This window comes from Eufriesea mexicana, unplaced genomic scaffold (assembly GCF_001483705.2).
Source record: "Eufriesea mexicana isolate 0111107269 unplaced genomic scaffold, ASM148370v2 scaffold944, whole genome shotgun sequence".
Lineage (NCBI taxonomy): Eukaryota > Metazoa > Arthropoda > Insecta > Hymenoptera > Apidae > Eufriesea > Eufriesea mexicana.
The window spans coordinates 177,382-199,788 of NW_016909080.1; the positions used below are offsets into that span (position 1 = coordinate 177,382).

A 22,407-nucleotide genomic window follows, 5' to 3' on the forward strand; every position below is an offset into this window, starting at 1 on the left:
TCGTGGAGCAACCTCGTGGTGTTCGAAAAGCTGGTCTGCGCGATCGCTGGAAGCGGCGATGCTGTTCCAGCGAGGACACGGTGGTGGTGGCGGCGGCGGAGCTGGTGGTGGCGGCGGCTGCAGCCGATGGACCACCCGAAACGAGGGTGGGGTGGGGGCACCCCTGACCCCGGCATTAGCCGGCGGTGAAGGGAGGCAACGTTTATATGCGGCGGCAATCCGCCCCGTAGGCGCATTCGCTCGTACGCTTCATCCAAAGCGGACTTACACGAGAGAGACCCGTTGTTTTATCGTCAACGTCACCGCCGTTGTTGTTGTCGTTGCCGTCGAGTCGTACCAGACGAACAGGATCGAGGCCACGGAAGAAGGAGAGCAGAGTCGCCGGAGGCTAAAGTCCGAGAAGCTGCAGTGTCGAAGCAGTTGCGAGTTAGCGAGAGTCGCGCTCTTTGCAAGGAGAAGAGAGAAAGAGCGAGAGACGAGAAAAAGGCCATCGAGGTTGATCGGTGGTCCGTGATAGCTAGTCGAAAATCGCATCGTTGTTCATCCCGGTGATCCATCGAGTTCGCTCGACTTAGACGGCAGTGAAAAGCTCAGGCTTTGCGACATCGAAAGCGATCCATCTATTTTCTTTGGGCTTGAAGAGTTTTCGCGAAGAAGAACAACACGGCGGATATGATGGCTGTCGCAGCGGCGCAGAAGAACCGCGAAATGTTCGCTATCAAGAAATCTTACAGCATCGAGGTGAGTACTTTGATACGTACATTAGATTCGGTAGAGTGGAATCGGTGGAGTATCGCGTCGGCTTCGATGATCGTAGAGAGAGTAAGGGAAACGTCGGAAATGTAGTTTCGGAGATAATCGCCGAGACAAACGCGAGGTCAAGCGTTGAACGGCTGGGCGGAGTGGCGGGAAAGCGCGGGAACTTTGCCGCACGTTTGAACTGTCACGATTCTCGCGCGTCGTGTCGTAATTCGATTAGCTACTCTTCGCGTACAATTACCGTAATTTCGCCGATTAATACCGTGAACACGGTACGCTACGACTTTCCTCGAAGCACGATCCTTTTGCCATCCTTGCGAAAGCGCATCCTCGCAAGTTCGAAAATTTTACCTCGCATACGCGTCGAAGCGCTCTAAGCTCGTGAAACGCGACCAGTTCTTCTAATGCAAAAACTAACACTGTCGTTATAGTAATCAGTCGTGCGACTCCTCGACGTCTAAGCTCTTCGACACTTTCTTACGCGGAAGAATCCTCTTTCTTCCTTGCCTACGTGACTTTCGTGATAAACGTCCGGTATATTTCGTAACAGGTGAAAAAATAAATGTCAACCTATGCTCGTGTAAGCGCGTGCACGCATACACGTACGCAAACCGGACGCTGTTCCTTCGGCCAAGCCGCGGAGTGAAATTCTCCAAGTGGAAGCGAAGAAGACTCCCAAAAGTATAGAGAAAGTACGCGCGCTTAATGACTATGACGATCGTTACGCGATATCGACGACCTTGCCGTTCGCTCTTATTCCATTGTATCGTATTCGCGGGATACTATTGCCGCGTTTATTTCTGCCGATAAACCGGCTGGATAATTTCCATTCCTCGAGACGCGTTACGTGGACACTGGTCGTCGAGATCGCGGAAGTTTTCGCCCGAAAACAGCAGTCGTTCTCGCGAGAGGGGGAAGAAGGTGGAAGGCAACGAAACAGGTGAAAACGACGCGAAGTCAGAAATGGCCGAGAGTCACGAGTCGGTGTGCTTCGATCTTTCACTTTTTCCGATCGATCCCGGCCGTACGCTTTTCCCTCCACGAGCTCGCTTCCCGCTCCAAGCATCGCGTTTGTTCCCAGCGCGGTATTAGCCTGGCAACTATCCGCGAGACGTCGGTTATCTCGCGCTAAATCGTTCGGACGCGACGATAAATTACGTCTCCGGTTCGTTATCGAACGCGTAATTCTCGATTGCAGCGGAGAACCGTCAGGAAATCGCGTGCCCGGCGAGCTCGATCCCGTGTCCTCTGGCGCGTTGTAACGGCGCGGCGCGGCGCGGCGCGGCGCGGCGCGGCGTGCTGATACAACGATCGCGCAATAACGACTTTCGATCGGAGCCTCCTCTCGAGGCCGTGATTCTTTTTTCCATTCATAACAGTCACGGGAGCTCTAACTCGGTCCTCTGAGAATTAGAATCACAAGGACGCGTCCCTGTCCATTTCCTCGCGGCACGGTAACGCGGATTAATATCTATCCAGGCGAGCCATCTGCTGGGAAATCTCTTCGGTCTAATCCTCTCGCGTCTTTTCGATCTTCGAGACGCAGACGTAAAGTTCACTCGAGGACGTGAAATTTCTCAGACGCGTTTCACCTCCAGACAGAGGAAGCGCTGGTTCACGATCCTCTCGTAGCCATCGATCTCGGTACTTTCTCCGCGTATCGTATATTTCACGAGCTACCACGCTAACGAGCGTCGCCGATGTCCCGTTAGGTAAACGCGTAATCGCCTGATGAAATTTTGGAAATCATTGTATCAGACAGCACAGCCGAATCTCGCGGAAATCCTGTACGAGTATCTATCACGAGACCAGGTAGAGAGAGAACGGTGACTCGAGTTCCACCGGTAAACTGCATCTGTCTGTGCACAATGAAACCCGGTATACGTAAGCGTACTTACGTATGCGCCGTTAACGACAATGGGAATCGACGACGACGATAAGTCTGACTCACTCGAACGGAACTTGCACGCCGGATCTAGATACCAGATCGGATCCAGAATCCGCTATCCGCGGGCTTGTTCGATCCTTATCGAGCCTGTTCGCGTTATTCCGTCGTCGGCTGGTTGAAAAATGACCCTGTCGTCGGGTTTCCTCATTATCCACTGGCAATGATCTACTCGAGCTTCGGCTCGTTTGTCTCTTTGGTATGCAAACGAAGGCTCGTGCCGCCTGCCGATTTTAGAAAAATCTACGACGATTGTTCGAATCCGTCGTGATTCTGATCAATTCGATCGGAACGGATCGGTGCGCGTCGATTTGTCAAAGAATGTGGCAATTAACGCGAAACACCCTCGATGAGAGCGTAAGAGCCAAGTTGGCCGACCGCGCGGCAGGATCGCATAATCGTATCGCGATTGCGAAATCGACCGACCTCGGATCCCGCATGATAATTATGAATATCTTATAAATATTAGAACGAAGTGATTGTAAGTCCAATGGTTGTCGAGAGGCGCGGAGAGGCCCTGAACGCTGATCTAAACGCCGTTACTCGCCTTTGGAGGCTCGCCACACGCGCGACAACGCCTCTAACCGCTTATCGACGACTTGCACGGTCAATCGCGACGCGTTACGGGCTTACGTATCGGCTCACATGCGCCTACACCCGCGTACTCGTGCATCGATGCCTGCTCGTCGGTCCACTATGCTAATCGTGTTAATTAATTGTCCTGTTTTGCCTATTCGTACCATCCAGTCGATCCGTGCCCTCCGCTCCGCTCAGTAAAATCATTTAACGTTCCAGATGCATTATGCATATCGATCGCGTAACATTTGTCGGTTGTTGTCGTTCTACAACTTTTTTCTCGCATTTTTTTCCACCTTTTTTCTATCATTTCTATTCCGATTCTTTTTTTACTCCTATCTTAATCCAATCGCGATTAGTTATCTCAATTTTAATGCATTTGCATGAATTCTGCCGAGCGTGGGTGTGCCGTGATTGAACACCGAAACGGGAACGAAAAGTGTAATTCTCATCCGCGGAAATTTCTCGCCGAATCTTCGATTTTCCGCCGATTATCGCAGGACTAATCCGCGTGACTTTATCGAACGCGTAATTTCGAATTTGCACGCTCGACCATGTCGGAGAACTCGTTTCGTTGTTTAACCGGTAGCCACAATACATTTCTGTAATGCATAATAGGTGTTACGTCGCGAAGTCAATGTAAAGTAACTAATAGCGCTATGCGGCTATGATTTTAATGGCGAAATAATCATCGACCTTGGGTGCATTTGTCACGCATCATTAGGCGGCTTTATCGGCAAGAAATACCAATCCCATGCGAATATCTCAATCAACCGCGAAACTCGTTGTTCGTTTCGCTCGGAACGCGCGAGTTTCTCGCGGACGTGCGCCAAGTTTCCCGACGAATTAATTCTTTCGTTATTCAAATTAGTCAGACCGGTCGGCGGAACTTTGTTCGCTTCGCCATGTTCGATTCGTTTGTCCCCTGTCATTCTTACCGTATCTCGTACCGCGTAATTACGCTTTTCTTTCCAATACGCTCACCTGTCTTCGGACAAAAAGCCACTCGTTAGAAATAGCATTGGATATAATTACGCGAGTGTGCATGACTCACGATCGGGGTAATTAACCAGGTGACACTGATTGAACGTAAGGATCGAATTGGTCAAAGCCGAGCGGTCTTTTTTCTCGCTACGTTGAATGGGAGAATTTTTTAAATCGGGCAATCGTCGAGTGACGCATTCGCGCGATAGAGTCATCGGTCATCTATCCGTTCCATCGACAAAGTACTTGGCCCACTTCCCGCGATGCGTTGTTAAGGGATTACTACACGTTTTCTCTAAACCGTGCCAACCGTTTTGCACGCTTGGAAAAATGGAATTGGGTGCCACCTTGCGTGCGCCATTCATCAAAAGCGGTGGTTCTGAATTCGAATGACGCCTCACTTCCATCTGACCACGAGATCCAGTCGATGGATTTCCAAACAGCTCCTCCAAGTCCCATTAGATCGTCTTGCCGCCTTCCTTTGCCGTCGTTAAGGATTTTTCTCTTTCCACTTCCCTCTCTGTCAATGACGATGCGAGAATGACATCGCGAGAGTCCGTCCACGCGTGATGTCCTTTGTGAACGCGATCGTTTTGTGTCCTTTGTCCTCCATTCTATTAATTTCCGATCCTTCAACGCCAGCCGGATGACCACGGTCAACGCTGATCTCCGTGTCTTCGAATCTTTATCCTAATTACCGGCTGTTCCTGCTGACCCTCTTGTTCAGTCCTGGCAGTTAGGTAAACTTTGATTCGCGATTTAGAGGGTTGCCAGCGATCGAGATTTCGCTGTTCGGTGACTCAGGATATCCGTCGTTTAAACGAGTTTAACGCGTGGTCGAAACGCGTGTTCAATTATCTGACACTTTGCTAAATGTCTATGGTTCGATATCGAAATATTTTTTCGTCTGTTTAGAATGGATATCCGGCGAGACGACGATCTCTCGTGGATGATGCTCGCTTTGAAACGCTGGTCGTGAAGCAAACGAAACAGAGCGTTTTGGAGGAAGCGCGCCAAAGAGCGAATGGTGAGTGATCTCTTACTTTCTCTATAATTTATACCTTCCTTAAATAGATGTATTTTCTTTTTATCTTGTTCCTCTTTTTCGTTTTCGATGTTCGACGTTGTTCCCATTGCACGATCGTTGTAAGAGTATTTTTAAAACAGTTCGTACCGTGTGGTTGGAATAAACGTCACTGACGTAACTCAATTTCAATTTGTTCCGCAACAGTACGCGTAGTATCGATGTTGCATGATAATTTTGTTCGATGTTAAACCCGATAGGCGATGAGACTACCTGCACGAAAGATGTGGAACGCGATGCCTCGTCGAGCGACGACGAGCAGGTGGAATCGTTGGCTTGCGCTGCCAAGAACGGAGGTTTGTAATTATCCATACCTGATCTATAGCTCTGGACCAATGAGAATACCTTGATAGCTTGAAAGCCGCGTTAGTCGTAGCATTTGGCATGAGCACGCATTCGTTTTTAACTTGCAGAAGCTAAGGCGGAAGTTTCGTCGGACAGCGACATTGGCAAACCCGATGAGGATTGCGACGATGGTAAGCGTATTTTTCACGTATTATTTGCAAATTAGCGAGAACCATGCGTGTCTCATCACTCCGCAATCGGTTCGAGACCAGTGAAAATGCCGAAAGATGCAGGTAGTCGGTGGCACAAGGCAGATAAAGCAAATGGAGGGTAAAGCTTCCATCGTAGATACCTGACCAGAGATAGTCGAACCGAGCGCTTTCCGACTCTTGGCTGAATTACCGAGGACCTCTTTCTACCTTTTCCCGGCTATTTCTCCGTCGTCTCCCTCTTGCCACCCTTTCATCGCTTTTTCGAATCCGCTTTGTGCATTTAGAATCGTATTAGCCGGCACGACCCCTTTCTCTCGCGTCTGAAACGTCCGCGTGCGTCCGCGATAAATGTATAACAGAGTTATTTCTTTTTTACCGTCTCCATCTTTGCTCGCCCTCGACACGTTCGTGGGCGACAATAAGAGGTACTTTATTCTGTCCCTATTCCCCCGGTTGCACCGGCGTCCATATAAAAGCGGCCGAGAGACATTTCGCGGAAATGGACTTTGAATTGCCCGATTATTACCGTCCACGGAAAATCACTTAGCGCCTCGAAATATCGCGAGAAAGTCTGAAAGAAGAAACGTTCCTCGGGTTTGATAACCTAAAAGGTTCAGCCATTCGCCACCGCGACTCGCAAGTTGCAAAATTTTATTCTAACCGCATCTCGCGATTTTCTTTATCAGACGCTGGATTGACCGAAGAGGAAGTGGTCCTCGCGAAGACCATAGCCGAGTGTCCCGAGAGCGAGCACACCGTGCAAAAAGCCGCTCTCGTTCTCCGTCTGAAGGAAGGGATCGGTTCCTTGGCAAGAATCCTGAAAGCGATCGAGAACTTCAAGGGAACGGTGACCCACGTCGAGTCCAGACCGTCGAAGAAGGAGGGTCTGCAGTTCGACGTGCTGGTGAAGGTCAACATGACCAGACAATGCTTGCTCCAGCTGATCAGGAACCTTCGTCAGAGTTCCGCGTTGGACGGCGTCACTCTACTCGCGGATAACTCTGTCAGCATCAAAGATCCTTGGTTCCCGAGACACGCGTCCGACTTGGACAACTGCAACCACCTGATGACCAAGTACGAGCCTGATCTCGACATGAACCACCCTGGATTCGCGGACAAGGAGTACCGAGCTCGCAGGAAGGTGATCGCTGAAATCGCCTTCGCGTACAAGTACGGCGATCCCATGCCCAATATTCCGTACACCGACACCGAGAACGAGACCTGGACCCGTGTGTTCAACACGGTCGTGGATCTGATCCCGAAACACGCTTGCATGGAGTATCAGAGAGTGTTCAAGAAGCTGCAAGAGGAGAAGATCTTCGAATCTCATCGCATACCTCAGCTGCAGGAGGTCAGCGAATTTTTGCAGAAGAACACCGGATTTACTCTGAGACCCGCGGCTGGATTGCTCACGGCTAGGGACTTTCTTTCGAGTCTTGCCTTCAGAGTGTTCCAAAGCACCCAATACATCCGCCACATCAACAGCCCGTATCACACCCCGGAACCGTAAGTGTCTTTTTAAAGACTTTTCTCTTTGTCACAGCTTCATAGTTATCCTATGTCTATCCGACAATTTGACATTTCAACGCACGCTTTGAGATATTCGCTTTCTGACAATTGTTAAGTTCACGTTGGAGAGAACTTCTCGTACGAAGATACGCAGGAGCAATCGATATTGCGTTATGATGAGAGCGACCTGCTGTTACACAGAGAACGATAATAATAGAATTACCGTGCCTCTCTAAGCTCGTAATGGAGCTCTAATTGGCTTTTAACGACACGATGGCGTTGATAACTCAGTTTCACAGTTGCGAACTCGTTTCTCCGCCGAAACAGCTCCCACGTTCGTCAGATTTTCGACATCCGCTGAATATCCATCGCCGAATATCCATCATAGGGAAAATTGAAACGGTCAAATTTGACTGACCTGCCGCAACGATTAGGCTATCCTTGCTCGGATCTTCGCGAAAGCTTCGGATACTCTTCTCCCTTCCTCGTCCTTCCTATTTTCATCCGGATAATGGTTTTTCGAGCTAGGAGATAGCTTGGAGATCGCGTCACTTCCATAGATACAACGACACTATTTCAGCGAGAAATTTTAGATAACGAAATTATACGTGGTAATTAGTCGAGAGATGAAAGCTTCGAGAGTTATACGACACGAACTTTCACCCCTGTACTTTGCCCTCGTTCTCCTGCTCCACGCTCGGTTAATATTATCCTTTAACGTCGACGAGAAAATGAGAGGAATAATATCGTGGATATTATCGGGAACGTTTAATTGGAAAGACTTATTCCTACCTTTTAATTCGCAGAGACGCGATCCACGAGCTCTTGGGACACATGCCACTGCTGGCCGATCCGAGCTTCGCTCAATTCTCTCAGGAAATCGGTCTCGCCTCGCTCGGTGCTTCCGACGAGGAAATCGAGAAATTATCTACCATTTACTGGTTCACCGTCGAATTCGGCCTCTGCAAGGAAGGGCCCGAGGTGAAAGCCTATGGTGCCGGCCTTCTGTCCGCGTATGGGGAGCTTCTTCACTCGTTGAGCGACAAGTGCGAGCACAGACCATTCGAGCCAACGACCACTGCCCTTCAGAAGTATCAAGATCAAGACTATCAGCCGATTTACTTTGTTGCGGAGAGCTTCGAGGACGCCAAAGAGAAATTCCGTCGTTGGGTAAGTGTCGATCGATGCTGGAGATTCGAATGCTCGGTACACCGGATGCTGTCGCTGAATTTTGTCGTACCGTTCGCGTTTAATCGGAACGTGGAATTAGGATTAAAAACGGGGAAAATACATTGGATCCGTTTGTTTCAGGTGGCCACCATGAGCAGACCCTTCGAGGTTAGATACAATCCGCACACGCAACGCGTGGAAGTGCTCGACAGCGTAGACAGGTTGGAGAACTTGATGTCTCAGCTGAACACGGAAATGACGCACCTCACGGTCGCCATCAACAAACTGAAGAGGTCCTTCGCGTAAAGACGAAAGGATGCATTCCCGTGTGACACGATACGATTACTCCTTTCGCGAATCACCGAGCTTCTCCGAGTTTCTCGATCTTCCACGTCTGCTTTACACGCGCGCTCGCGAGGAATCGCGACGTTTCCCGTCTCCTTTGAAGTTTGCTCATTGTTAGGTTGAGAATTTTAATCTTCTCGTCGTCCAGGGTCATTTTAAGCGGAGTAAAGTGTATATATATATAAGTATTACGATATTTCTCTATTTCTAGTTTCTTTTTCTTTTTTTTTTTTTCTTCTTTCTTTTCTCCATTTGGATAGACGTCGAGATCTCGTTGGCCCGGTGATCAATGTCGCGTCATCTCTATCACCGTTCGCCGTTTGCATCGAATCGTACTCACTCTGCGTATGAAGTCGTCGATCCGCGTAGTTGAACGAACATGCGCGCATACGAGTTACGAGTTCGAAGCGTTGATTCGGTGTTTATGCGCGCGTGGATCGAATTGATCGCTCGTATTTACGCGATACGAGCCGGCGATAAGTTTAATCGTGTACCTAGTGTTATTTATTGAATTCGCGTTCTCGCTTGTCCACGTGCGCGTTATTCTTGCAAAAAAGTATTATTGGTGGATCTCTGTGTTTGATAAAACGCCCCGAATCATGACGCGCTTCGAACGATCCATGCGTACGTATTTCGTTATCTCGTCCCGTTATACGTATCGTATTGTATTTTAATCTGTCGGATTACATGTTATCATTATTAATATTATTATATCAGTCGTAGAGTATCGCGTAGTCGCGTTTGAATTTGCTTCGGCCATCGCGATAGAACGTAATCAACGTGTCGTCTTCGCTTCGATCAGATCTATCACGAGACGGCTATTATATAGTATTATAAAGCAAAGTAGGTTCTTTATTTTAGGTAGTTATTAACGAACACGTATACTTCTTGGGAAACATGCGTGTCCTCCGATGATCGAAGGTGCGACGATTGTTCGTCGACGATCCCAAAGTCGATCGTACCGTTTTAACAGTCTTCCTTCATTTTTGTATCCAGACTGGCTTTCAGGAACAGAGAGAGAGAGAGAGAGAGAGAGAGAAAGAGAGAAAGAACGGAAGAAATCGCATCGTTTCTCGAGAAAGATAGTTAACTATTCACGAGCACAACTTCGATAACGAAGTCACGGATCAGTGTTGCATTAGAGACGCACCATCTAGCGCGTAGTGCGAGTCCTTGCCTTTGCACCTTGCACCGTTTCCCGTTGCTAACTCGTACCAAATATTTTTTCCCGCGTTCGTGTCGATGCGCACGCCTCTCTCGTGCTTGCTCAGCTGTAGAAAACGGTCGGCGTGTCCGCTAGATTTCCTTTGTATTATATTGTAAAGTACTCAGAGCATAATAAAAGTCTAAGATATGAATCTTACGAATGGTCCTCGTTCATCAATTCCGGATAAATTCCTCCAGAATTCTCGAAAACCAAGATTTTCCCATTCAAACCTCTTCTCGTTTCAGTTTAACACTCGCTTACATCCGAGAACTTGCTTATTTTTCTTTCCAGTTTCTCTGCCATTGCTTCATAGCTATTCTCACTCGTCGTAGCATTAAGCGTTCTTCGTCTCGTAAACACCGTTAAGTACTCGTACAAGTGCTTCTCCTTGTACACGCACATTTGTTTCGCGTCTATTCGATCGACGTGAAATCACTTGCCATCGGTTCGTTGCCATCTTCCGCCTCCACTTGGTCCCTCGAAAGAATCATGGCGGTGCCCGCGTAAACCGGATGTCGGTTTCCAGTCAACGGACGGGAACGAGCACTCGTGTCCTCTTCGGATATCATGAGGCTCCTGGCGGTGCTCGGTACGATCTTGATACAGTGCGTCGCAACCGAGTCATGGACCAACGATAGTAAGCGAAAGCGCGTTTGACTCGGATCAACCGAGTCAAGCTCTTTGCTCCTTCTTGCTTGCCAGGTTATTCGGACGAGGCATTCTCGGTGTTCGGATGGATCAGCTACCTGAAACGTGTCTCCCTGATAGTGCTGATGCTGTGCGGCGTGATTCTTTACTACGTTCCTGAATCTCGACCACGTGAGTAACGCTGGGGTTGAACAGGTTAGGGAGAAGATTTGTTCAATAGCTCCTGGTAGGGACATCAGCAGGCATTATTTACGCAGAGTGGTTCAAACGTTGTTACCTTCGATGATATAAAGAACACGGTCATGGCAGGAATATCGATATTTCGATTACAATTCAATTACAATACTTTTTGAGATTAGTATCTTTAGTATCTGTACGTCGCAAGTTCGAGGGCGCGGTTCAACGAGAATCGAGTTACAGATACGTACATTTTCTCCCGAATGTTTTGGACTTTCCACGAGATCGCGAGTTATCGAAATGTCTATTTTTCAGATGCTCGTCGACTTTGTTACGCGCTGATCGATATGACAGCGAACGGCTTGAAATCCGCGCTCAGCGCCCAGGAGAGCGAGTGCGCGTACGAGAAGATTAGGTCAAAGTACCATCGTGCTCGATACGGACAATCGTTGGCGACACAGAAGTGCGTTTCGCAAGAAATTCAAGACGACGACGAGAATGACGAGCGTCCGCAAAGGAGTATGAGAAAGAAAATTTTTACGGAGCTCGACGATGAGACTGGGTTAGTTTTATGGAGTCGTTGATGGGAACGAGAGTGCGAATTTCCGTCATGAAACGCACATCGTATCGATAGTGTCGTTAAATAACGCTAAACACGTCGCAGGGTGAAGGAAAGGAAAAAATGCAATAAAACGCATAAAGACCATCGCGTGTCGCGTCATCGTCTTCGAAATAACGTCATTAGAGATGTCTCGGGCGAACCTTGCATGGAAATCGCCAAACCGGTTTATTTTTACTCCGATAAATTGGACGATATTCAAAAATACCTGAAAACGAATGTATCTAGCGCGAAACGAGCCAACGGATCGCCCGTTGAGAACTACACGCTTTTAATCAGGTATAAATACGACGAGCCCGACGCCAGGCTTTCAAAAGAAAATTCTTGTTCTCCATTTATTCCAGTGGCAGTCCGCAACAAATGGCAGCGCTCGATGAAAAATACGGAGAGGACGACACGGTGATTGTTCGGGATCCTTATGCGAGGTTGGAGTACAAGGAATGCGGTACTTCCACCAACGAGTTATCGTCGAAGGAAGATGCTTCGAGCTCGGACCAAGAGGGACCAACTCGAGATCGCAACGACCACGTAACGAACATAGCGATCGAAAACCTCGGTCATTCGCGTCTTTGCGAATTCTCACGAATAATTATCCCGATATCAGGAAATGGAAACGTACGCGAAAGATGCGGAATACAGCACGATGCCGGAAGTTCTCAGTTCACGTTACTCCGTCGATAAGTCCTCGCGCGAAGCAAGCCAATTCCAGTGTGGCAGTGGGTGCTGCGGAAGCAATGGGTGCTCTATGTCGACCGCAGATCTGAGCAGCGGAGCAGCTGTCACGTCGAATTCTCCAGTGGACGCGAAAAATCTGTTAAAGTAACAAAATTATTATACAATCGTTATACAAGTCGCGGATGTCGATACGAATATTTTACATTTCACATACATCGTTTAAGGTCATCTCGAAGCATGGTCACTCCCAAAATGCAGAAGAAGATAGAGCAGAGCAACGAAAGTTTGTACGCCGATTACAATAATTACAATTACGTAGGAGATCGCACGACCCCAATTAACTTGCACAATAGTCGCAAAGTAGACTTCCGGGAAGTAATCGAGAACGACGAGGCACGTACACACCGAGTAATCGATCAAATTACGAAAGATCGAGGAATATTTTCGAAATATTTTTGTTTCGGTCAGGAATTCGAGGATGGTAAACGTCGGTACGATAACGTGTCGAAAATCCTCTTGAAAAATCTAAGGAACCACGACTCGCGGACAGATTTTCCTTGCAACGACGTTTCTTACTTCACTGATCGAGGAGGTGAAGCCGATGACGAAAATTCTCTGCACGGAGGGCGAAGACGCGTTAGGAATCGCGATCTCGACGAGGAGCCTGAAAGAGAGAGATCCTTGTTCCCAAGAGAATCCGACGAATCGCTCTTGGATTACTATCTCGACCTTCGTAACGAACCTATCTTGCAAAGTACGTTCGAGGATACATATGACATATATTCCAAACTATACATCGCAAGAAAAAAAAAAAAAAAAAAAAATTAGATAAAATTGCTCGACTGAAAACTATTGGAACCAGATCGACTGAAACCAGCGCTGGTACGAGCGGTAAATTGGATCTTCGGCGGTTGTCCGGAAGCGTCGAGAAGAGCGGCTGCAAAGCTTGGCGAGGTCGGAAAGGAAGAGAGCCAAGGGATAACCGACGGGTGGCTCCGCTAGCCAAGGACAACCAACCTGGCTTGGCGAACGGTTTTACTGTCGGCAAAACCGAAGACCTACCGCATCGAATATATTCGCAGCTTGGTCGAAACCGTAACGATCGTTGCTTTTACGAAGCAACTCGGCGAACCGTTTATCCATCCGTGCAACGGAATAAATAAGAAAACTCGTTTCCTCGTTCGTTTACTCGTGTAAATGGGAACAGGCGATATAAATGTGGAAGCGCGCTGGCAATAACGAGCGAACGAACTATCTCGTTCCGCGAATTCGATAATTTACCAAACAGATTCGCGGTGCATTGCAACGACGCATCCGGAAGTGTTTGCCGACCGCGAAAGCGTTCCGCGAAACGTCGATTGGTTTCACGAGGTCGAGCATGGCGCTAAAAGTTTACACCGCGATACCGCGACTTCGGGGAGCGCAGAGGCGAGTCGGCGAACGCACAGGAAGCGAATGGAGTTTTCGAAACGCGACCTTCTCGTTGGTGCGCGCTCCGCAGCCGGAAGTGGATATCGCGCGTATATACGTGGCCGAAGAGCAATAAAGGAGGCCCGACTCACGGAGCCGCCAAAAGAGAATGGGGAGAGACAGTCGTGCGGAGACCAAGACGCGCGTCGGATCACGCAACGGAACCGCGAAATTGCCAGGAAGCACGTGACGCTACCTGCCGATACGCACCTGGGCTCGTTCGATCGCTCGAACCCGGTTACGGTTTTCACCGTTTCGAGGAACGCGTGGATTTCCGATATCGACCCATTCCGCCCTGTTTCGCGCGATTAGCTCTCTTCTCCCTTCGCAACACCGTCTTCGAAAAGGGAACTCGCAGCCTCGATAGTAGGGAGCAAAGTATCGCCGCGAGTTCACGTGCACGCTCGCTCTTTTTCCCTTTCGTTTAAAACAACAGCCGAGAGGGTACACGATGCCCGGCTATCGCGCGAGTTGATAGAAAGTGCGGCGAGGAACGCCGAAGGAACGGTACATCGGTGTGTTCTAGGCGACTGGTAAGTAAGTATGCGACGAAATAAAAATAACGCGGGGTTTTTAATAGTCGAAGTTGTCGGAGCACGCGTGGAACAAGCTCTACTAATAACTTTCCCCATTTTTCGCGTTCCACTACTTTTCCCAGCTCGCGTCGTAATTTATATCGGGGGGGAAGAAAGAAAAAGAGAAGAGACACGGAGGAATATTTATAAGACGGAACGTACGCGCGCGAGAGTATCGACGAGGTTGAATCGCGGATGAAGAGGAATGTCGTACATATCGAGCGTTTAGGTGGTCCGGGAGGAAAACACGGTCATGTCCGATCTATCGGACCGGTTCACCCGTAACGCGACTTACGTGCCGCGATGGTACATTGTTAGACGCCGGAGTAAATTCCTCGAATTCCACGGGACATGTGCGAACTGTTCTATTAATGTACCCATCACAGTCTTCCCTTCTCTGTCCCGACGCCGTGCCCGCACACGCACCTCCGTTCCCGCTCTTTCTCCGCGACGCTTCGCCGTTCTTCCATTCCCCTTTCGCCCCTTTCGCCCCTTTCACCCGGCGCCGACGGGACACCAGAGTATGGCGTATTTAAACTTTCGTTCGAAGGGGAACACGAGGCGAATGCCTCGGCCTATCGTCGCAGATGGTCCCGTTTTGATTCCGATCAGGCAGACACGGGACACCCGGTAAATGGAACCGCGTGTACGATATCCGAGAACGTCCACCGCTGTCTTAAGATCGGAATGTACAGATTAGTGACGGGTAAACGAGAGCACATCAGCTATTTCGTCCCAGACTCTCGCGTCTTTTCCAACTTCGCGAATGAATTTTCGATCGTAGTTCGCTGGCCGATACAGTTCACCGCGTAATCGGTATCGCGAGTTCTCCAGTCTGCAACCGATTTTCCACGCGTTTTCCTTCGCAGACGCGGTCATCGGACACCGGTTTCCCTGTCTCGCGCGAAATTCGCCGGTGTTATCGACGCTCGTGGAAGGCAGCCAAGGAAAGATGTAATCGTGACAAATTTTCGTCGGTCGTGGTCGTGGTCGTCGTACGCGAACCTCGCGTCACGGAAACCGCGCGCAGCCCCGTGTTTCCTGCCGTTCGCCACGCTCCTGTTCATCCAACCCCGCGCTACATGCTTTTGTTACACTTTGTGCAGTGACAAATGCGCGGAGTATGACGTCGAACGCGATTAGAGGTATTCGGAGGAAGAAGAGTTCGCTATGCGAGGTAAAGGTGGCCGTGATCGGAGCGCCGGGAGTCGGCAAAAGCGGTGGGTATACGACTTGTCGCGAATTTTCCTCCATTTCTTTCGAAAGCGTCCATCGCGAATCGTCTTTGACTTCGGTGCTAACGAACGTTTCGATCGACGCCACGTTTCGCCGGGATAGTTATGTAAAGTCAGCTTTTACTTTTCCAGTTGTTACTTTGTTTTCGTCCGCCGGCGCGTTACAACGCGACCGCTTTCCTCGCATTTTCACTCGACTCGCTTTCAACGCGAGCTCGCTAACGCGTAATAACGCTTAATTTCTTTGCGACGGTAACGAGCGTGACATTAACCGTAATCCCCGCGTACAACGCCGTGTGCACGCACGGTTAGAAAGCGCGTGTAGATCGAATCGACCGTATGGAAGTCGAAACTAACGAGTCGTTACGATTTACCATCGTCGCGTTCATGTATCCTGCAAATTTTTCTTCGCCGAGAAGGAATATTCGCTCGAGAACGATCGCATTGGGAAAAATTTGAAGTACGATTAATTCGGGTGCACGCGTCGTATGTGTCCACGCGATAGGTGTGTGTACGATAGACGCGGTTGGGACCCTGAGAGGAGCCAACCGCGTGTATTTTTGGTAATGGCACGTGTAAGGCATAGGTGAATACATAATTGGTTGGGCCCCAGCAACTGTGTTTCACACCGACCGCAAAACGTTCCCGTACTATTTATAAAATTTTATTTCAAAATTTCCTTGGATCGCGTTTTATAAACGATTAGACGTCTCCGTGAATTTTTCACGGTTAAGAAAAATAAGAGACGCTCGATTCGCGTATCCCGAAGCAACGATGATACCGTTTCCCCTTACGCTCTGTGCTTTCCATCGAACGTATTTTTAACTCGCCAAATAATTGCCCGGTTGGTTGAAAGAAAGGGAATAAAGGCGATCCGAGTAGCCGAGCTGATCCGTGCAGAAAACTGGCACGAAAACCAACGAACTTTTAATGATCCACGCGAGGGAAAGCGTCCAAATGATGTTGCTCTAAGGATTCGAACGTAAATACACGGATCGTCGATAAATTCGTTTTCCACGAAATGTTCAGATGGTCCTGTCAATCATGAAATAAAGCACACCGCAGAACCCGCTGCGAGCGTTTAGGAAAGGCACTCTGCGGTCGGTTTACAATTTTAGCTACCTCGCGCAAAGTCGAGAGTTTCGCGTGGAAAATCAACGCGTTTCGGTTTCGCGAATCAATGTTTCAGCCTCGCGGATAAAAGCCCCTTATGCTTTCTTCGAAAATTCCCGCATCCGAAAGTCTCTTTGAATTTTCTGTTGCCGGTTAACCGACCCCGATTCCATGCATTGTCTCGAGTTCGTTCGAAAGAAACTTGTTCGCCACGCATATAAAGCAGGTCACTTTTCATTGAATTTAAGACGAAACACACCATGGTGACGTTTAACGCTCGTGCAAGGTTTTGTGGCGCCGCGTGGCAGGTTCGAGTTCGAGGTAAAAATAGTGCGGTGTACCTCGAAGCGGGTCACTAGGCTGTAGCTCTCGTTTCTCTCGATTCGATCGCGATACGTCGGAACGCGTATATCGTATCGAGCAAGATCGCGTACGTTTCCACGATATCAGGTGGAAATTGATTTTGCCCGATCGAAGAGGCAGCAGAAGTCGAATGAACCGGAGGCTCCAACTCGGTCGCCTCCATTTCTCGTAAACCAAACACGCCAAATCGATAACCAAACCACGCCGCCACGCGTTCTTCTTTCGCAAAACGAATTATTTCTCCCTTGCCAGCGGTTCGCGCCGCGAATTATTCCGTTCGGATACCTACACGAAGAAAGGACGGAATTGGGACAAGCGACGCTAAGAAAATGTAGGTTGATAACTTTCTAACACACGTGTGTGTGGAATTTGTATCGACGAATGCACGATCTAATACTTGTCACGCTCGTATACACGCACGTTTACCGAGGCAGACGAATACGGTGGTATACGGAATAATCGTATCGATACCGATCGGAAGCGGAATCGAGAGCGCGTCTCGTTCTTTACGAGAGGGCGAAACGTTTGGTTGGATGAAGCGATTCGCGATTCACGATGGTCTCTGTTAGCTGGACCGAGAAATTTTCAACGACCCGGGTTTTTCTTAAATTCCAGCGTTGACAGTAAGATTTCTAACGAGAAGATACATCGGGGAATATGATCACCAGTCAGGTAAGGAGCATCTCGATTTACAAGTGCGCGGCCTGTTAGCGACGAGATGCGGCTTCTCGACGCGGTGTAAATTACGATGAAATGTGAATAGAGCGGACAATAGAATGACGCATTTTTTTTGAAAAATTGCCAGCAACTGCTAGCGGCACCTCAGGAGCCGTGTATACTCAGATCTAAATTTATCGAAGACGAATTTGACACTAGACAGGACTGGTACTAATGCGAGGTTGATACTCGAACAAAACTTCTTGTTTTGTACAAATACAGAGACGCAGACAGAAGGAACAAGCGGCTTCCTTTCGAGCACGTGCTCCGTCCGGGATCTAAAACTAGACTGGACTGGAAAGATCTACTTAACAGCCACGACGGCTACCTGATCTCTCTGTTGCAACGCGTGTTCTCGCGGTGAAAATTTATTACATAATTTTTCCGCGCCGCGTCCAGGATGCTGGTCGTCGAATCGTTTTGCACGCGCCGACTTGAGTTATTGTTCGCATTAAAAAAGCTTTGGCCTTCGAGCTTGTTTTCTTCTTTCTTTCTTTCTTTCTTTCTTCCTTTCTTATTTTTTTTTCTCTTTTTTTCTTTTAGAGAACAGATACAAGCACGAGGTATTGGTGGACGGTGAGCCTATACTTTTCGAAATTTTGGACACCTGCCCGAAGGTAATACTTTTATCGACGATCCGATGGATCTCTATCCAACGAGATGTTTTCGTAAACGAATGTAAAAGCGTGCATTTTCTTCTGTCTTTCCCTTTCTGCCCCTAACGACGTTACAGAGCGAAGACGAATTACCCTCCACGGAAACTGTGCAATGGGCGGATGGATTACTTTTAGTCTATTCGATAACCGACAGGGGTTCCTTCAATTTCGTGAGGAAGGCAAAGGAAACGCTCGCGGTGGTTGATCCCGAAGCAACGATGCCTCTCGCTTTGGTCGGAAACAAAGCCGACATGGTTCACTTGAGGCAAGTTAGCACCGAGGAGGGAGAGATACTCGCGAAGGACTTTGAATGTTGGTTCAGTGAAGTGTCTGCCGCGGAACAGGTACGTTTCTAATTTTCTCACTGTTTAAAAGTATAATTTCGCGTGGAAAAGATTCGTGATTTTAACGCAAAGATATCCCACGTTTCCCTAGGTTACACAAGTCGCTGAATCCTTCCACGAATTGTGTCGAGAAGTTTTGGCAGCTAGGAGGAGGAATAAACAATCTTTGTTGGACAGAATGCTTGGTAGCAAAGCGACCCGTGCTTATTCACGAGGTAAAAGTGACTCTGCGCTTCCAAAAGATTAATATACATGTAATCGTTTAATTTACTTATACTATATATATATATATAAATATTGTTTTATAAAATTTATATACATAAATTTTATAAAAGAATCGTTTTTAAGGGAATTTATAATATAATCTTACAGATTAAAATTGAACGAGACATAGCTTATCCGTATATGTGTATCTGTTATCGAAAGTTTTAGTACCAAAGATTTATGTAACATCGTGTAACGTTTTCTGATTTCTATGATAGTACTATGTAAATCGTACATAATACGTATATTTTAGAAGTTTCATATTATAACAACGTAAGCAAACGGTTTTTTAATATACGTTCGTGTTTTTTAATGGAAGAATTTATAATTTTAATACCGATTGACGTATGTAAAAATTTCATACGAGATATAAATGTTTAAATCCAAATTTCTAAAGTTCTACATTGTTATAGTATATACAAATTATCCGACTTTCTCATTTTCCAAGGCTGTTTACAAATGTGTAACTTATGTGAGCATAGTTTAGATAGATATGGAAACTTGTAATAATCGATCTATATTTATTTTGTACTTACAATGAAATTATGACAATAAATATTTTACTTATTTATTATATCACTGTGATATGTAACACTAAAACCTTAACTTGAAAATAGACGACTTTCCTTATGTAATAAAGTTCATTATGTTGTGGTAATAAAATTCTTATTTCTCTTTTAACACTTAAGTCATAGATTCGTTTTATTTACAAAATTCCAGGAATACTTATTTCGTATCGTCATATGTTTCTAGAACATCTGCTAAATGTTCGTTATCTCTTGGCTTTTTGAACTGTTTCCTCTTACTAATAGGTTTCTTTCTTTTCATCGGAGCTGGTTTTTTGGGACCATGATCTTGCATAGATCGTATTCCTTGTTTTTCTAAATATTCGTCGATTTTTTGATCATCCATTGCATCAACTGCAACAGCTCTCCATAACTTTTGGAATTCATCGTCTATAGGGAATTGTGCTGTTTTATCGTTATAAAATACAATCTTTTTCTTATCCAAGGGTCTTGTTATAAATAATATTTCATTTTGTAAACTCTAAAATTTTAGGTTTCTATTAAAATTGCTGCCTAAAACTGTGTACTACATCGATAGTATTGGTACCATCGTGGTTCTACTTGCCTTTAAATGTTTATCACAGTGTGGCAGGCTTTCTTGTATATCTTCTAATAGTATTCCACCAAGACCTTTTAGGTCTTGTTGCTTTAATAATCTTAACAGAGATTTCTTATCTTTAATTTTATACATAGCTTTGAATACAAATCTACCATCCGAGGTTACTTCTATCTTTGGATTTTTAAGAAGAGCTTCCCCTTGAAGCCACTGTTTTACCTAATACACAATCAATTTTATGTTTTTACGCTATCATAGCATCATTCGTATAACGAGCTTACCTTGGAGCCAACGTCCAATTGATTTGTTTCATCTAAAATTTCTTCTAAAGATAAAGGATGATCGTCTCCATCTTGATGCCTCGCTTTCATGTGCTTTACAATTTTAGCTAAGACACCAAATTTATATTGCGTACTACCAGACATGGTTTTATAATTAACCATATCCAGTTTTGGACCACTAGATACGGAGGATGGTTTCGGTTTTTTCTTGAGCGGCTCATCTCGTGAGACATCTTTTTCTTGTTCCTTTCTTTTTTTCTCTACCCTATAAAAATAAGATTGGTCACTTACAATATTGCGTTGCACAGCGTCTAGGTTATGAAGTACAAAATTTGTACATATTCGTGTAATTCGAATCCAGCAACTCGTATATTTGAATTACAGCGTAAATATTATAATAAAATTAATTTTCGGAATATCTCAAACCTGATATATGCTCGAAACGTAACGTATACTTTTTGTAAGAGTGGAGGTTAGGAAGAGGATTTTTTATGTAATACTCACGTTGGTGTGGAAAGAGCTTTTTTTTTAAAGAGCTCTCGCTCTCTAAGCAATGCTGGATCCATTGTGTTATAAAGTTTCAATTACACAAATATCAAGATCCCTTTATTCCGAATTTCCTTACGAACTGTCACTTTTGCCACATTCTAGCCGCCCAAAGAATCGTCCACCAATCAGAGGTTCTCATTCGCTTCGTGCGTCTAGCGACTCGAAACAGTAACGCGCATGCGCGTAGTTTCAATATACTGTAAAATTTCAAATCGCTTCGATAGTTGAAATATCGAAGTACGGTAGCACGAATAAAGTCGGACGATACGGTGAAACGTGCGTGGTGTACGAAAAGTGTAAAAAATGTGCGAATATATTCGTAAATCGCAAACAGGTGATTCGTAATATCGGAAAAATAGGTGTAATTCCAAGTGTATAAGAATATTTTTGTATCGCGACAAATTTATATCTACAAATACGATATTTATTCTTGATTTCCAAATACCACGTAGAATCTCTCGTCGTATTCGTCACCATTTGACCCTTGTGAAAGTCAAAGCGTGAATTACTTGAAATTCGTATTTCAAATTTGATATCGATCGTCGCAGTGAATCGGTATTTTATGATTTCGTACAATTGCGAACGTTTTATACGCTAGAAAGTAACCGTAGTTCTCGAACGTGTTTCTACGACGCAACAATTGTGACATATTGCAAGCGACACAGCCGGCTTCCTTTACATCGTATTTTACGAACGTCACGCGAAAAGGGCAGAGCAACTACGGTCTTAAGAGCAGTTTCTTCTGTGAGTCTAAAAGGAAGGAACGAAGAGGGCATATTGTTCTTGTTGCAAAAGGTACATACGATACTATCTTTCTTTTTACGTATATTACGTACAATACGTATTACGTACATTGACTTTGTACATTGTACATTGCGTCACTTTGTCACGTACGCACTATCGTTCTATTTCCACGCTTCATATTCGAATTTCTATACTTCGATATTATACAAATTTCCAATTTGGAGAAAAATTACTCTTTTTCCTAAATTGGAAATTCGTATAATATCAAAGTATTGTATAATATCGACCGCTTGTCATACTAGTGTCTATGCGTAATATACGTAAAGAATTTTCGCGCCAATCTGTCCGCCATTACCGTCGTTCGGAATGCACGTAAATTACGAACATTATACAACGTTCATGAAAATTTATATTCGATTTGAATTTACGAAATAAACAATATCTCTGCCAAGAGTTATTGCTATTTAGCGTGATGTAAACGTTCGCAGTTGTAATAAAAGAAATCAGAACCGTAGTCTATAGTGGAATGCCAAACTGCAAACATCAGCGTCGCGAAGTACAGGGGCGTAACGAAAACATCGACCTGCGTAGATTCGTCGCGTGTTACGGTGTTGACATTCGACAACCTGTTCGGACTCGCTTCGGAGTGACGTCACTTAGAGTCGGTTCGGTTTTTCTTTCATACCGACTGAGCAGCGTGGCTGGTGCGCATCGGTATCCGTGGGCTAGAAGGTAACAGGAAATGCCGTGTGTAGGACGGTGCGCTCCGGTCGTACATG

General features: G+C 46.4%; 4 protein-coding genes across 6 annotated transcripts; 3 read left to right on the top strand and 1 right to left on the bottom strand.

The window, feature by feature from the left end:
- The first annotated feature begins 252 nt into the window (after nt 1-252).
- ple (tyrosine hydroxylase ple) lies at nt 253-10,008 on the top strand. The gene is made up of 7 exons (XM_017899526.1): nt 253-741; nt 5,180-5,291; nt 5,549-5,644; nt 5,762-5,824; nt 6,532-7,351; nt 8,161-8,524; nt 8,666-10,008. Exons 1-7 carry the CDS (start codon nt 673-675, stop codon nt 8,828-8,830), a joined length of 1,689 nt encoding a protein of 562 aa, XP_017755015.1. The 5' UTR covers nt 253-672; the 3' UTR covers nt 8,831-10,008.
- An 841-nt stretch (nt 10,009-10,849) lies between these two features.
- On the top strand, nt 10,850-12,680 carry LOC108547115 (uncharacterized). Its single transcript, XM_017899502.1, has 7 exons — nt 10,850-10,895; nt 11,217-11,463; nt 11,566-11,799; nt 11,865-12,048; nt 12,125-12,339; nt 12,420-12,592; nt 12,664-12,680. The coding sequence occupies exons 1-7, from the start codon at nt 10,850-10,852 to the stop codon at nt 12,678-12,680; spliced, it is 1,116 nt and encodes a 371-aa protein (XP_017754991.1).
- Nucleotides 12,681-13,358: 678 nt separating this feature from the next.
- Nucleotides 13,359-18,915, top strand: LOC108547140 (ras-related and estrogen-regulated growth inhibitor). Of its 3 annotated transcripts, none has more exons than XM_017899527.1 (6): nt 13,361-14,202; nt 15,347-15,460; nt 17,567-17,623; nt 18,212-18,285; nt 18,402-18,668; nt 18,760-18,915. In XM_017899527.1, coding segments are annotated over exons 1-6 (669 nt in total). In that variant the 5' UTR covers nt 13,361-14,201. The 3 variants fall into 3 exon arrangements, with proteins under 3 accessions (XP_017755018.1, XP_017755016.1, XP_017755017.1); XM_017899528.1 differs by having other exon boundaries at nt 13,363-14,198; XM_017899529.1 differs by lacking the exon at nt 17,567-17,623 and having other exon boundaries at nt 13,359-14,202.
- A 672-nt stretch (nt 18,916-19,587) lies between these two features.
- On the bottom strand, nt 19,588-20,995 carry TfIIEbeta (transcription factor IIEbeta). The gene is made up of 4 exons (XM_017899516.1): nt 20,840-20,995; nt 20,336-20,600; nt 20,064-20,273; nt 19,588-19,979 (listed from the first exon to the last, which is right to left on the bottom strand). The coding sequence occupies exons 1-4, from the start codon at nt 20,899-20,901 to the stop codon at nt 19,659-19,661; spliced, it is 858 nt and encodes a 285-aa protein (XP_017755005.1). The 5' UTR covers nt 20,902-20,995; the 3' UTR covers nt 19,588-19,658.
- Nucleotides 20,996-22,407: the final 1,412 nt, after the last annotated feature.